The sequence below is a fragment of the Haemaphysalis longicornis genome, unplaced genomic scaffold (genome assembly GCF_048455015.1).
Source record: "Haemaphysalis longicornis isolate Haplotype H1 unplaced genomic scaffold, Haemaphysalis longicornis Haplotype H1 scaffold_12, whole genome shotgun sequence".
Classification (NCBI taxonomy): Eukaryota; Metazoa; Arthropoda; class Arachnida; order Ixodida; family Ixodidae; genus Haemaphysalis; species Haemaphysalis longicornis.
Genome location: NW_027526225.1, coordinates 41,581,496 through 41,597,648, shown reverse-complemented (window position 1 = coordinate 41,597,648; position 16,153 = coordinate 41,581,496). Strand labels below are relative to the sequence as shown.

Genomic DNA, 16,153 nt, shown 5'->3' with positions numbered 1-16,153 from the left:
TGTTGTCCTGGATCCCTGGAGTCCCCTCCACCTTTACGGCACCGGAGCAGCACTCCTACCGGAACTCCGAAGATCTATCTCACAGCTGACTAGCGCCATACGCAAGATGATACGCATTCGGAATCATTCCTCAGGAAACTGGCAAAATGCCGACAAGTACTGCTCTCTTACTTAGCAGAATAACATATGCTTCACCGCGCCCTAACCTTCGTTACAAGAAGTCGCCAGTACCGAACCTTTATTCCGCAAGGCCTACAAAACTGCACCCATTCTGCCACCTATGCATCACGTGATAAAATGCTAAAGCTGGGCCTACACAATACCCCTGCCGAGCATATCGAGGCACAACGCAGCTCTCAACTACGAAAGCTAGCGCTCACACGGGCCGGTCAAGGAGGGCTACAAGCACTGGTATGGCCACCAACAAACGTTGTGGACAAGCCCCAACCCTTCGCGGCCACCACCATCAGGCCAAGACCGCGTAGCCCCCATTCCACACCGTATGCACCCCACCTACACCCGAGGAAGGGGGAAGGAACGAATCCGCTACCTCAACAAGAAATATGAGACTGACCCACAGGTTCGCTTATGGACGTCGCCCATGACCTCGCATAGTCACACACCACACTTGTCGCTCTCAAGTCCGCAGGGCAGATTGCAACTGCGGCTACGTGCCGCTCATGCAATGCAAACACTGCCGAAGCCCTAGGAATCACACTACTCAAGCCCTCCATCCGAAAACACATTCTCCAACTGACAGCAGGCTTGCCGTCTGAACCAGGCAGGCTTCGCCCCATTTCGCTCCTACAACGGCTGCCTAATATCTCACCCTAACACTCATCTGGGCCACGTCGTACTGCCGGGTAACGAATTCGTGGATGCTGCGACCCGAGGGCTTCACCCCTGGGAATTATCCACCCGATGAACCGGCCTGACGGGCGCTGCAGTTGCCCCCCCCCCTCCCCCCAACCCTTGACTTTTTTACACCCCTAGACGCCACTTGTGACGCCTTTTTCCGTCATTGAGCCAATACACAAATTCCAAGCTGTAATATTGGCTTCTTTCCTATATGAGGAACTTTGTTTTGGACAAAAGTGTCTTTCTGCATGGGAAGCGCTTATGCCTGCAGCTCTGGCTACGTGCATCAGTTCGTGAACGCGCACCCCGTAGTCCCCGCTTGCCGTGCCGCGCATATGAAGTGACTTCACGAGTTCCTGCCAAAAATAGGAGGCATTCGACTACGTCACCTCCGTTCCCTAACTGCGGATTGATGTCGTGTTGATGTCCATTTGCTGCGCGACACCCCGCGTGCTGTTCCGCCGGCGCAATGAGTGGTGTAAAATAAAGCATGCTCCACGCGTTGCGGGCCGCCCACATTTCAGCCAGGGTATTCTGTCGAGTAAAGAAAGCGAGCCGCGTAAAACAATTACCACCGAGCATTTCGTGTCAGTTCCCCTTTAAGTTGGAAGTGGCGTTTTGTTTTAACGCAGAGCTGTTTCGGCGTTTATTTCCGTCATATAGCGTTACCAGAAAAGAACACCAAGAAAAAATACCGCGCGCCCGTCAGTATGCGCTTCGAGAGGAGCGCCCGGGGTCGGCCAGCTAGACCTTCGAGAACACTTCGCCCATAGTTCTCGGCGTGATCTTTAGCGTGCTCTTCTACTTGCCAGTTAGCGTGCGTTCGCGCCTGAAATGTGAAGCACAGACGCCGAGTTCGCGAAGCCGGTTGCCGCTGGTTCTAGCACGTCCTAACGCGGTCCACTTTGGGAGAGATGGGAAAGGCTTCGGACAGAAAGGTTCGCGCCAGCCAGTGATGGAGAACTTTCAGGGGCAAGATCGGAAATCCATGTGAGGTGAGCTTTGCTGTTCGTCCAGCCTTGCACTGCTAGTGCAAGTTGCACCAGTGTTTTTTTCGCGTTCGCTTCTTTCGTTTGTGGTTCTAAGAAATAAATGAACTTCCTTCTATAAATGAGCTTGTAGAGTCCGAGTAGTATACATTTAAGCGAGAATTAGCCCAGGTTCACTGACAACGTCGAGAACACTGATGTTAACAGCGATGTACGAGGCGTTCCTTAATCGCGAGGCTAAAAACTTCATAAAACTTCTCAAAGCCAGCAGATGGAGTCCCATTCGCGCCACTTCAGTTTTGTCGTGTTCCGCTGCTAGCGCCATCTATTGGAAGCTTTTTTTACTTTGGACTTTGAACACTGCCACAAGGGGGCGCCGCAAGCACTTTCTGTATTTTGAGGTTAGAAGATATTTTCAAGGCGTAATTTTTCATTTGCTCCGTCAACAACTAAGTAGCAATGTATTCTTAATTGAAAGAACAAAGCAGTTATCACTTATGCATTGGTGTCTTGCCTTGAATATGCATGTTTGCTTTTGCTCAACAAGTGTAGACCAGTAACTATGAACATTTCCGCCAGATTTAGTAGATTAGATATGATTGCCCATATAAACGTCTCCTACAATACATTTAACAATATTGGCAGTTAGAAAGTCCACCATGCCATACAAAAGTGCCTGAAAAAAATTAGCAGTCGCAGGAGCTGACGTTGCCGTTAGAATTCATAAGGACGAATTCTGTTTTGCTGGGTTACCATGCCGCCAACGGGGTGACCAAGGTTGGCTTGGAAGGGCTTATATTCAGAACGCCGAAGTGGTAAAAAGAGCAGGTAGACTAGGATCAGCACGCAAGCAAACCTGACCACTTTATTTGCAGAGGTCTCGATTTTACTTGAATTATTATTCAGGCCATGCTGAAGTTTGGACAACTGTCTGGTACCCGCGGTCTTTGGGACCACAGGAAGGGCCTTGTTTTTTCTGCAGGCGAGTGCTCCTTCGAGCGCGACATGTGCGGCTGGACGAACCACACGGGTGGCGACGGTCCCACAACCAACCTGGTGGGTCGAGTGGGCTCAGCTCCCCGAGACTCGCTCACCTGGCGCCTGGCGTCGGTGGTGAGCCGGCCGGCAAACCTCCAGGACCACACGTACCGGGCGCCGAGTGAGTGGCCGCTATTCTTGTTGCTTCGTTGCAGAGGCCGTCCTGGCGTTTTGAAGACAAACAAAAGCGCGACTACATAAAAGGAAAGCAGCTTCTCTGCGAGCAATTGTAAAGCGTAATAAGCCTTTGAGGGCCGTATTTACCCAATTCCAACGCGCCCCGGATTCCAGCGCACAACCGATTTACATGACTGAAAGAAAAAGGAAGACTTTGTGCTTGTACCCGAAGACAACGCTCATGCCGTTTTCAGGCCTATGTTTTCCCAAAAGAGGTGTGCGTTGGAATTGGGTAAATACGGTACTAGAAATTATGTACCACGCTCAAGAGAGTGGGTGAGTTGTTTGCAAGCCGGCGGACCATAGCTTAGCGATGCGTGCAGGAAATTGCTCCGCCCGAGTGGCACAATTTAGAACTACTAGCAGGCGATCACCGAAAGTCACCGAGGTTTGTGTCCTTCAAAAAGTTCGGGACAAGGCGTCAGATGTTCCCCCCAGCACCTTGCGAGAATAGTTTGTTGTCTAAGACGAATGAAGAGATGTGAAAAGGTGTATTCTTCCCAACGAAATCCACACTCCCTTCAAATTGTAAATCGCGATTGTTATCGCTAAGTCCCTGTTTTAGTACCACATATTTCACGTATGTCACCATAATTACCGTCATCATCCCGTTCTTTTGCAAGCTGTTCAGTTTTATCCTCGCTGCGGAAAAAACAGTTTCAGTGAACTAGAACTGTAGCACGGGGATTATTTCTCAACGCAGAGCGCTCCGCGTTTCAAAGCTATAAACGCTGGCAGCATCAGGTAGGGTGGCCAATGCGCATCCCCAATGCCAAATAAGGGGAATAATGCAGAGATGCTGAGGAGGCCGGAAGCACGTTGGTATATGTGCCTTGCGCTCTGTTAGAAATAAAGAATTCTCGTGCACAAGAAACGCAAGGATTGATTAGAAGTGGCTCGGTAGCCTACTTTACAAGTTTACAAAAGCCACGGTGATAAGACAACTAGAGAGACACCGGCGACAGTCAAGGCCCTCGCAGATATGCAACCACTCTAGGATGAAGACACACGCTTGCTTGGATGACACACTTGTCTCCACTTTCTGCTAAGTGGAACGGTTCCATATATTTAGCGGGGCGTTGGTTCACGGTGCCTAAATAAAATGGAAGTGGCAGAAGAATTAGGCTTACATCCGCGGCGCTTAGTACAATGTGAAGAAAGATGGGATGATGGGGGCCTTTTTATGACAATTCATGCTCTCTCAAAAGCACGTTGATACAACTTGTGTTCCACCTAATTTATCTTTGTTTAATTTTGCGCAGACGAATCCAGGAATAAGTCTTTCCAACTAGCCCAGCTTGCAACCCTTCCGCCGAGAGATAGGCCAGGAGGGCACAGAGGGCATCCGACTAAACTCCGACCACAACCGTTGCCAAATCGGCCTAAACGAACGCACATATGCTGGGAGCGCGGTCTCTGTCGCCTCGAAACGTCTCCAACTTAGTGTAAAAAGAAAGGGACCATCTCCCCGCGAGGGGGACTCGAGTAAATGCGTTGCATAGGGGGTGGGTGTATTGCGTTAACGTTTAGTGTTTGGGGGGTTGGTGGTAGTGAATGCGTTGTATCAGCAGCTTCTTGACGTAGTTTGAATGAGTCAAGGATATAAGGCGCGTTCGTAGCCTTTCATTCTGTGTCGGCTTTGTGGCGCAGTGGGTAGAGCACCATGTACCTTGCGTTCCGCCCCCAGGGTCGTGGGATCGAAACCAGGCGCAGGTAGGTATTATTTTTTTATATACTGTAGGGGGAGGGGTGCGGACCTGTTTTGAGAGCGAGGAGGGTAGCGTGATGCGGTAGAGGAAGAGTGGGGGAGAGGGCGCACCTGCAACGGCTGTTGCGGACGCCGAGGCCCGCCAACGCCGGGTGACATCGTGAGTTAAAGAAATGCTCTGCATTTAAAAAGCGAAGGGCTTTGGCCATCCATGCTTACAACAGTGTTTGCGAATTTATTGCTCGTCCGTCCGTGCTTCTCCAGCGGGTTCCTTCTCCGGCACCGTTTTGACTGGACGGAATGACGGCCTGTCCATGTCGTGGATTGAAATGACAGCTTTAATCGAGCTGAAGTTCCTAGAGGGCTCCCGAGCGTCACGTCAATCCGCGCCTCAGTTTCGAACATTCAGCTTCCACGTCGCAAAGGTCGGATACTTAGCTAGCTCGGTGTTGTGACCATCCACGCTGGTGGTAGCGACAAGCTCATGAGGAGGTAAGTGTTTATGCATGTCATATCGCACTTTTCACACTCAAAAGAAAAAACACAAGCAGCGGTTGACTTAAGTGTTCGTGGTGTGAGTGTAGGCTAATGGGTAGGCTAATTTCAAAGTGGGTAAGATACCTGCCGTTTCTTGCGAAAGCACTCCCAAAACGTATTTAGTTACACACGTACAGTGCTCACGGATTGAAACGCGACACTGAGAGCGCGTGGCCGCCGGCACATGCAGCGCCGCCCGTCAACGCCCCAGGAAGCGAGGTGTTGCATTGTGGTATACCGCGAGAGTGAGAGCGGTTTGACCGTAGGCTGACTGCTTCCGGTTGTCAATGAGCGGGAGTGTGGTTGTCAATGAGCGGCGGAGCGGGAGACAGCGGGGCGCTGTAAGCCCGGAGCGCTGGGTCGCGTTTGTGCGCCGACGGTGGTCGTCCGGCGGTGCGCGCAGCCAATTTCGCGACATCGTCTGCTCGCGCGCTCGTGTTACGCCGGCCCTTCCGATGCGGCTCAGATAATGCGCATGTAGGGCTCGGTCACGCTCATCCGAATAAAACTAACGTCTTCTGCACAAAGGAACAGCAAACTTTATTCCAGGATGTAAACTAACAAAAAGGAAAGACGCATTTGCAGTCACGTTCTCGTGTAGTGCGGGGCATTAGTACTTCGTCGGCTGTCCTCTCGCGGCCACGGCGGCAGCCATTCTGCGTGGCAGACTGTCGTACAGGCTGGTGTTAAAGGTAGAGCAAGCCGCCAGCCTCTGCCATCCCGCGTAAACCGCCGCCCACAGGCCGTCCGCGGATCACCGTTGCGGTGGACGGCGAGAAAGGGCTTTCTTTATTTCCCCCCAGACGTTTTCAATGATGTTCATGTCCGCACCTTGCGGCGGCCAGTAAAGCACCATTACACACCTATCCTCCACGAGGTTAGTGACGCATGCAGCAATGTGGCTGCCGTCGTGGCTGCGAGAGGAGTGCTGGCGAAGTACTACAGACGGGCGTGCCTGCTAATGCGTCTTTCTATTTTGTTGGTTTACATTCCGGAATCACGTTTTCTGTTGCTTCGTGTAGAAGATGTTAGTTTTGTTCAGATGAGCGTGACCGTGCCTTACATGCGCATTATCTGTGCAACATCGGAAGGGCCCGCGTAACAAGAGCGCGCGAGCAGACGATGTCGCGAAATTGGCTGCGCGCACCGCCGGGCGACTACCGTCGGCGCACAAACGCGATCCAGCGCTCCGGGCTTACAGCGCCCCGCTGTCTCTGCGGGGAACCACACTCCCGCTGATTGGCAACCGGAAGCAGCAAGCCTACAGTCAAACCGCTCTCACCCTCGCAGTATACCATAATGCCACACCTCACTTCCACGGGCGTCTACGGGCGGCGCAGCGTGTGCCAACAGCCACGCGCGCGCAGTGTCGCGTTTCGATCCGTGAGCACTGTGCAATACAGTGTCGTGATTTTTTTACCTGCAGGCTCATATGCTAATTGGGGGCCCTATTCTGCTATGGTGTCACTTCGCTTACAACTGGTGATAGCTTTACATCGAGGTAAAGGTTAATTGCCGTAGTAAGCAGAAAGAACTCTACGATTACATGCATAAATGTCGAGCGGGCACTGTTTTCGAGGTATTTATTTGGGTATCATTTGTCATGGAAACGTCGCTCACGGCGCTTTTATTACAGGGGCTGGTAGAAAATATCCACCACAGCGCGTGCGTGTGTCCGAGTGCCCGAGGGGGGACCTGCTCCCTTTCTATAGAGGCAGACCTACCTTAAGTGACTGCTTATCGATGAGTTGGCCTGCAGGGGGCCACAGTTGTCATGGCGGGTGTAAGTATTGTTACCAGGCGTGGTCATGTGTTTGGCAAACAGGACACATCATATAAGGTTAACAATATACGCGACTAACTGCTATTATCATCGTTCCACCCGGTCATGGTAATCACGGCTCTCTCGCAATCAGCCTTGTTCGTCTTGCCCGGTGCCTGTATCCTGCTGTACGAATCCTCGAAATATAGTCCCTAACCCGTAACATTTTGGTGGGAGGTGCGGGGTGAAGCTTTGCGCACAACGGAGCTTCGCAGCGGACGTCACCTTGCTCAACCACCAACGATCATGGCCAACATTGGGGCCTCCGGCTCAACCACCACACTTATCGTCGCTTCTCAACAACGCCGTGACCCAGGTACGTTCACTGGAGCCGACGACGTGGACGCTGAGGACTGAATCTACTCGTTCGAGCAGGGTCAGCGCCTATAATCGGTGGGACGCAACCATCATGCTGGCCAGCGTCGATTACAATCTGGACCGACCGGCCAGTGCCTGGTTCCGAAGTTATGAGGCGGAGGTAACCAGCTGGGACATCTGCAAGGAAAGGCTGTTCGGCAGCCCAGCCGGTCGCCAACTTGCAGCCAAGAAAACGCTAGACACACGCGCACAGACCTCCACCGAATCATACGTGGCTTACATTCAAGACATCCTGTCCCTTTGAAAAAAACCTGAAGCCCAAATGACTCAGCCCGACAACGTGGGACACGTACTCAAAAGGTAGCAGATGCTGCTTTTCACCTCCTTATCTGCAAAGACTGTGCTACCATCGAGGCTATCACCACCGAGTGCCGCCGGTTCAATCAGGTGAAGAGCCGCCGAATTACATCGCAGTTCACCCGTCTCCCATACACTGCCGCCACATCATCTTGCGAAGACTTTCCGCCACGGGCACGTTCACCTCCGATGGCATCTGGCGTGACCACGGCTACACCTGAAAGTTTGACGAGAATAGTACGTAGGGAGCTCGACGCCCTGGACCCAGCCGTTCTTCTCCAATACGTTATCGAAGACAGCAGACCTCCCGTACCAATATTTCAAGCTGTCGTGCGTGAAGAACTTTCCAAGCTGGGCGTTCAATTTGTCTGCGCCGTTAGCCGCCCTAACTTCCCATCTAGCCTCCTTCCACCTACTAGCGATGGGCGAGTACCTATACTCGTACTTTCAACTTTCTGATCAGAAACCCTGCCTGTTGGAGAACGCCTGGCGACCGACCCATATGATTCCACTGTCACCGTGTTGGCCACGTGGCGCGATACTCCCACAGTCATTGATTTTTGCCACCCGACCCCAATTTACTCTTTATAACAACCCGGAAGAAGGTCCTGCTCGCTTCTCTCCCCGTCCTGAGCCACCCTCCAGAGATGATGACGCCCCACCACGCCGATACAATCGCTTGCCGTCACCGCAGCGCCGCCAGTCCCGTTCGCCGCAGCCCCGCCGCTTCCTGTCCCCGACCCCGTATGACCGCTCCTCCCCGGAACACTAAGTGGATGGAGCTTCCGGAGGTGACGCTGCATCTATGACCCGGCCACCAAATCCTCTGCTAACTTTGCCCACCAGACGAAATTAACTAGAAGTTACTGTCGATGGTGTTCCAGTAAGTGCTCTGATTGACACCGGAGCCCATATTTCAGTTATGAGCTCGACAAAAGCGCTGCTGTGTTTTCTAAAAACGACGGAATTGCACAAAAGTCTGTAGCGCAAAAGAATAGCCTCTATGAACTCACTGAACTTGTTTGGCTATAGTGTCCTACTGCTAGGCACACCACTCTACCTATGTGTGTTCCTCTTCCCCTTCTTTTTCTATTTTCCTCTTTTTCTGTATTGTTCCCCTTTCGCGGTGCAGGATAGCAATCTAGGCCGTAGCCTCGTTAGCATTCCTGCCTTTCCTACACCTTTTCTCTCTCTCAAACCTCCGCCGCCGCGTGCGCAAAGTTCTTACTCCAGTGGTGCCCATTGTTGTACAGGTCACCGATGGAGGAACGCTAGCCGTCGCCGGAATGTGTGCTGTCCGAATTCGCATTGCTGGCCACGACACTGTCGTTGTGTTTGCCGTATTGGAGCAATGCGCTCATGACGTTATCCTAGGCCATGATTCCTGTCGGAGAATTCGCTCTTATCGGTTGCTCCATGGGTGTCCTCCACGTTTACTTGCCCGCTCCCAATTCGACCTCTGAAGAACCCGTCCAGATGCCTTCAGATGGGCTCAACGCCGAAGAACCTTTATGCCGTATTGTCTCCATGCATGATGTTCGCTTACGGCCACAAGCAGCAACCTCCATTCACTTGCTGTCGAGCCCTCCGGTTTCTGATGGCGACTACGTGCTTTTGCTCGTGCTGACAGTGTTGCTGTCGCGAGAAGTGAAACTTCCACATGCCGTTATGCCAGTTGTGCACAGCAGCATTCAACTACCAATCCTCAACTTTGGATCCTCCCCTCAAGTTCTACCAAAGGGTATAAATCTGGCTACACAGCGGCCGATAGGTGACCACCAAGTTTTAGCTTTGTGCGTGGACCCACGCCCGATTTCTGATGCCCAAACCACTTCAATTCTTTATGTCGAGGATTTTGCCAATATGATGACCTCCGATCTTCCCGCAGACCAAGCTGCCGCTCAACGCCATCTTTTGAGCAACTATGGAGACACTTTCGACTTCGAAAACAGTCCATTGGGTCAGACTACTGCTGTTCAACATCCTATCGACACCGGTGATGCCAGCCCTGTCCACAACCGTCTATACCGTGCGCCCCATGCTGAAGGACTGCTCATTCAGCAGAAAGTCCAAAGCATTCTCCGCAAGGACATCATCGAAACTTCGTCGAGCCCCTTGGCGTCGCCTGTCGTCTTAGTCAAAAAGAACGATGGAAGCTGGCGGTTTTGCGTAGATTACCGACACATAAACCAGATCACCAAGAAGGACGTTTATCCACTGCCCCGCATTGATCCCCCACTGGACTCAGGTGTTGATATTGGCAGACCTCAGGTGTCGATATTGGCAAATTTGTGTTCATGAATCCGACGGCGAAAAAACGGCGTTTGTTACACCCGACGGCCTCTACCAATGTAAGGTAATGCCATTTGGCCTATGTGAGAGGATGATGGATGAACCCGCCGCGGTGGCTCAGTGGCTAAGGCGTTGCGCTGCTGAGCACGAGGTCGCGGGTTCGATTCCCGGCCGTGGCGGCCGCTTTTCTGATGGAGGCGAAAAGCAAAAACGCCCGTGTGTACGAGATTTCGGCGCACGTTAAAGATACCCAGGTGGTCGAAATTAATCCGGAGCCCTCCACTACGGGCGCCTCATCGCCTGCGTTGCGTCGGCGCGTTAAACCCTACAATCAATCAGGATGATGGATGAAGAGAGGATGGCTTTGAGCTTTGAGAGGATGATGGACTGGATACTCCATGGATTCAAGTGGTCGACATGTCTATGCTACCTCGATGATGTAATTGTTTTTCCCCTACATTCGACACCCACCTCAAGAAGCTTTCGGCAATCTTGGAAGTGTTTTGATGTGCAGGCCTTCAGCAAAACTAAAGGAAACGTCACTTTAGTCACCGCCAATTTAAGCTTCTTGGACACCTTGTCGACCCCAACGCTGTTCAACCCGACCCCGAAAAAGTTCGCACTGTGCCTGACTTCCCAAATCCACAGTCATCAAAAGGTGCCCGGAGCTTCGTAGGCCTCTGTTCCTACTTTCATCGCTTCATTGCGAATTTCGCCGGCATTTCCCATGCTCCGACAGACCTTCATAAAAAGAATGTCACCTACGCAAGGGGCACCAAACAAGATGAAGCATTCGCTACGCTCATCACTCAGCTTACGTCGCCACCTGTTTTAGGCCACTTTGATCCGTCGGCACCAACCGAAGTCTGCACCGACGCAAGCCGCCATGGTATAGGGGCAGTTTTGGCACAACAACAGGCCGGCCAGAACCGCGTCATCGCCTATGCCAGGAGTCTCCTGTCTCCAGCCGAATGCAGTTTCTCCATCACGGAACAGGAGTGTCTTGCGCTTGTCGGGGCTGTCTCTTAATTCCGCCCTTACCTTTACGGTAGGCACTATAGGGTTATTACAGACCCCCACGCTCTGTGCTGGCTTTCGTCTTCGAAAGATCCCACGAGCAGGCTTTGTCTATGGGCTTTCCACCTTCAAGAGTACACTTTCTCTGTGCTCTACAAATCTTCCCCCCTACACCAGGACGCCGACAGCCTGAAACGCAATCCTGTGGACCGTCCAGACCTGAGCGGAGCAAGTTCTGATGTCTCCCTTTTTGCCATCTCCGACCTCCTGAACATTGCTGAAGAACAGCGCCGGCCCGCATCATTACGCCTAATCTTCGACGGTCTCGAATGCGCAACACCTGACCCTTCTGTACGTGCCTATGCAATTCATGATGGCACCCTCTATCGTCGCAACCTCCGCGCCCATGGTCCCGAATTGCTCCTTGTTATTCCTGAACACTTTTGTGCGGCCATCCTGCACCAGCTTAACGATGTTCGAATGGCTGGCCATCTCGGAATAACCCGTACGTACGGCCGTGTGCGGCGTCTCTTCTTTTGAACCTACCTATACAAATCCGTGCGACGATAGGTGACCGACTGCAACCTCTGCCAACGGCGGAAAACACCGACCACGCTCCCCGTCGGTCCGCTTCAACCTATCCAAATTCCCTTTGAGCCATTTTTTTGTGTAGGTCTGGACTTACTACCCTTGTCCTCTATCCAAGTACGGAAACAATTTGGTGGCCATCGCGACAGACCATACAACACGTGTTGCAATCACCCGTGCCCTGCCGACATGTTGCGCGACCGATGTTGCCGATTTTCTCCTTGCCAACGTGAGTCTGCTCCACGGAGCTCCCCGTCAATTGCTCACCGATCGTGGCCGACGGATACTTCTTATCCAAAGCTGTTGATGACCTGCGCTCCTACTCTAATCAGCACAAATTTGCCACAGCATATCATCCGCAAACAAACGGACTCACAGAACGCCTCAACCGGACCCTTAAGGACATGCCATCTGCCTACTTCTCAGCCGACCATGGCGATTAGGAGATTGCCCTTCCCTACATTACTTTCGCCTACAATTCTTCGCGTCACGCCACCATGTGATTTTCCCCTTTCTCTCTTTTTTACGGCCGTGAGCCTGCTTTGCCACTGGACACCTTACTGCCCCCTTCTGCCCCCTTTCCCACCAAATACGATCACGATAAGATCACCCGAGCTACTTTGGACCGGCTGGACCTGCGGCCAATAGCAACACAGTTAGGTGAACGTGACAGCGTCATCATCGGCACACTTGGCAACCAGATGGCGTTTCTTGCATAAGCGCTACATAAGCGTGGGCGCACCAGAGCAAACGCACGTGCGTTCGCAACACGATTTCACGCGCCGTTTTCTACAAATGCTTAATCAGTGAAGCCGGAAAACAGGCCTATAGAATACGGAAGAACTGAAGTGCAGAAGAGCCCAAGAAGAACCGCCCGAGGTATGCCGAGGTGGGCTAGGCACGCACAACAAGCGTTCCCAGCATTGCTTGATGTGCTTGCCTTCTCTGCTATGTGTGCGTATATTAATAAATTATTGGCGATTGCTATGTCAAACCGCAAATAAACTCATATTTACTGCAAAACAGTCTGAAACAACTTGCCCACAAAGTAAAATACAACCTGTTTTTTTAAATCCCGAAAAGTTTTGCTCGACAGCAGACTTAATTCGGTCTGCAAACAATGTGCCTCTGAAATGCAAAAACTGCGGCGTTCACAGGCCATGTAGACGACGCTTCGAGGCATCGCGAGCTTCGTAAGGGCGAATGTTTGTTCCATCGAATTCACAGACGAAAAACGTACCACGTAAAATGGGCTTTAGCACAGCATCTCAACAGCCGTAGCAGCTGAACAATCTTTGCCTCTGCGGCATCCGTCGCTTGGAAATTCCAGACCCTATTGCTAAACCTCCTCGCAGGCTATTAGGAGCAGTAAGAATAAGTTAGGGATGGTATGTGGTACATTACAATTTTTTACTGCGGACAGGCATGCATTTTATTTCTTACCACATATTTTCTATGCCAGCGGAAGTACCGATCTGTAGCCGTCCTCAACTTCAGAATTAAAAAGGACTGCTAAAGGGGTCGATGGAAATTATGCTGTAGCACGTGCTGGTGAACGCACCTCAGTGTCATCATCATGGCCTGGTCGTCAATAAACGAATAAGTAGACGGGGAGACAGCCGGTTCAGACAGCTGAGGTTGAGGCTATGCTAATGTGTGACAGGGGTGTGACAAAGCGGTGTGAAAGAGGCGCGTGTGAGAAGCTCAGTACTTTAAAGAGGGTAGTCTTTGTTAGGCTACTTAATCGCAGAAATTTTGGTCTGTCTTTATGTCTCTCTGCCTGTCTGTCACTGGATTCAGCCACCCGGCCAAAGTGAAACTGAAGTTGCACAATAATTTCATATACCCACACCCAAATGAAAATGCCTCATTGCGGTGGCATTGTTCATGCTCGTCAAAACTGTTGAGCAAGAACAAAGGATTACGCAAATATGAGGCAGAAAATCAATACGTCAGTAATATTTCCAGTTTTCTCGTATTAAAAAATTCATAGATGCTTGATTTTGCGATGGCAAACGAAATACTACATCCACAGCAGAAAAAAATACTCCGTCACCTGCTGCTGTCCGCGCCACAATAGCTCTTGGAGGCATTTTAAGAAATCTAATAGCAAGAGTAATGCAAGGTTCCACAAGATAGATCCCCCGTTCCGCTTGAAACGCACGTGGAGTAGGACAACGTGGTTCTATAAACGTTGGGTAGGGTACCTCGATATATGCGCGTCTCCACCGTACGGCAGCGCTGGAATCGAGGCACTTCGCCTGGAGCAATGGAAGGCGGTAATTTTAAATTTGCTTGAGCAAACCTCTAGCGTGATTATCTTGGAAGGGGCAAGACGGAAGAGGAACCGAATGAGGGGAGTGGGAAAGAGAAAGGAGGCATTTACTTAGCAGGGGCGGCCGACGACTGTCGTCTTTCATCGACACTTGCACCGAAAGGAGCAGATAAGGGGCCAATTCTTTTATTGCACCATTTTGCCCTAGGGCATCAAAGGAACGGAGAAATATATACTCATGCCGACGTACCTGTATGTATAAAGACAGGTATAAGGAAAAGAAGTCAAAGAAAGCAGGCTGCTTTATGCAGTAAAAACACCGTATAAGCTAGCCTCAGCAATAAACTCCAACAGCTGCTTGTGGAGGGCACCATGCGTCCACCAATGAATGTCGGGAAAATGTCCTGTATCATGTCCTCTGGCTACCATGTGCCGTGGTTGGGCTGGTTGGAGCCCTGTGCATCTTCCTAGGATTTGGTCCATTGTCGCTTCTCCAGCGGAGGCAGAACAGCTAAGTACTTATTCCACAGATAAGTGATAGCATGCTTTTTATTTAGGCGAGAAGTAGATTGAAGGGCGCGCGTGGGAATTACGGAATTACATCAACTGCCTGTGCATACGTTCTATGTTCCCACCACTAAAAAGTGAAATTTCTTAGCGTGCCGCACAGCTTGGCGAAACTGCGACTGGCGATATTCCCAAGGACTCAATTCTGTTTCTCGCCCTCCCTCTCTTCTTTGTGCCGGCAGCGGGGTACATCTTCTTCGACATCTTCAACCAGAACTCGGTGCAGAACCCCGTCCTGCGCAGCGCGCCCATTCCGGCGCTCGAGGGCGAGACGGAGCGATGCCTGAGCTTCTGGTTCGCCCCGTTTGGCCGCGGAGAGTCGTCCACGCTGAGCGTCTTCCGGGCGGCCGAGATGCCGCCGTCCGGGGACGACGCGGCGCCCTCCAGCTCTGGCGGCGCCGCGGCTGCCCGCACCCTCCTGTGGAGGCTGTCCACTCGTCGAATGGACACCAGCAGGCCCGACTGGCGATACGGACAGGTCAAGGTGCCGGCCGATGCCCCTTTCAAGGTGGGCGCGCACCCGCGATATTCCGTTCAGAGATTGGTAGAAACCTGCCACTACCGCTACAATGCAGAACGCTGATGAAACGCGCTGATATGGAGCGTCCTTCATCTAAAACAACCTAAAGGATACAAAACTCTCCTTATTTACGAAAACAATGCAGGCAATTCTGCTTAAAAGAGATAACTGTACCACAAAAAACGTAGAGTCTTGGAATAAAATAGTGGCATTGCTAGGGCTCGCATTGAGGTCATTGGTTCCAAAACCCATCGCTCTACTAGTCTGCTGAGGCCCAACAGCGGTGATCTTTTAGCAGTTGCATAAAAGACTAGAGGCAGTGTCCCAAGCAAAGCAGCAAGTGGCACTGGACGGCCTCAGGAAACGCCCGGCTTGTACCCAAGAGGGAATTGAGCCGCTCAACCACATAGCACTCGCATAGTACACTCCAACAACAACCACAAACGAACATTCATTGAACGGGATGGCTCTAGGCCGCATGGGGAAACAAAGGGAGGGGAGACAGTACACTCCGAAATACAGTTTTACATTGGTGTGCAATAGCCATGCCATTTATTATTCCATCTACGTAGCATATTTGCCCGTTCGGTACCGCATGCTGATGAACCAACATAAGAGGGACGATGAAGCACCCCGGCCACCCACAAAAAAGAACATGACGGGGCATTCAGACCCGACATTGATGTTGCTTCGTCTCCAACTTGCGCGAGAAAATTAGGTCATGTCAACGAACGTAGTAGAAGTGAACGACAAAACGTTCTAAAAAAATTAGAGTCCTTTTACTACTGTGAAGCTGAAAGACCAGCGAAGTTCTTTGGTGGATAAGTTTATTAAATTCTGTATGTAATGTTATCTGGAATGTTAGAGCCATCTTATCGGCTAATTATCATATTATTTGTTTCACAATAGTTTCGATCAAACAAAAGCTACAGCTTTTTCCTGCAACCATACCGCCGCCACAGGCAGCCATGTATTGAGAGCAGAATGAAACTGCAACGTTATCCGCCGCGGTGGCTTAGTGGCCAACGCGTTCTGTAGCTAAGCCCAGGGGCGCGGGTTTCGGCCCCGATCGTGGTTGTCGCTATTCAGG

General features: G+C 51.4%; 1 protein-coding gene across 1 annotated transcript in view; it reads left to right on the top strand.

Annotated features, from left to right (window-relative positions):
• The window catches only part of LOC144162580 (MAM and LDL-receptor class A domain-containing protein 1-like), a 145,595-nt gene that overhangs the window by 124,007 nt on the left and 5,435 nt on the right, over nt 1-16,153 (top strand). The window contains exons 16-17 of the mRNA XM_077693173.1: nt 2,830-3,006; nt 14,726-15,051. Coding sequence (XP_077549299.1) covers nt 2,830-3,006; nt 14,726-15,051 — 503 coding nt within the window. The remainder of the gene's footprint in view (nt 1-2,829; nt 3,007-14,725; nt 15,052-16,153) is intronic.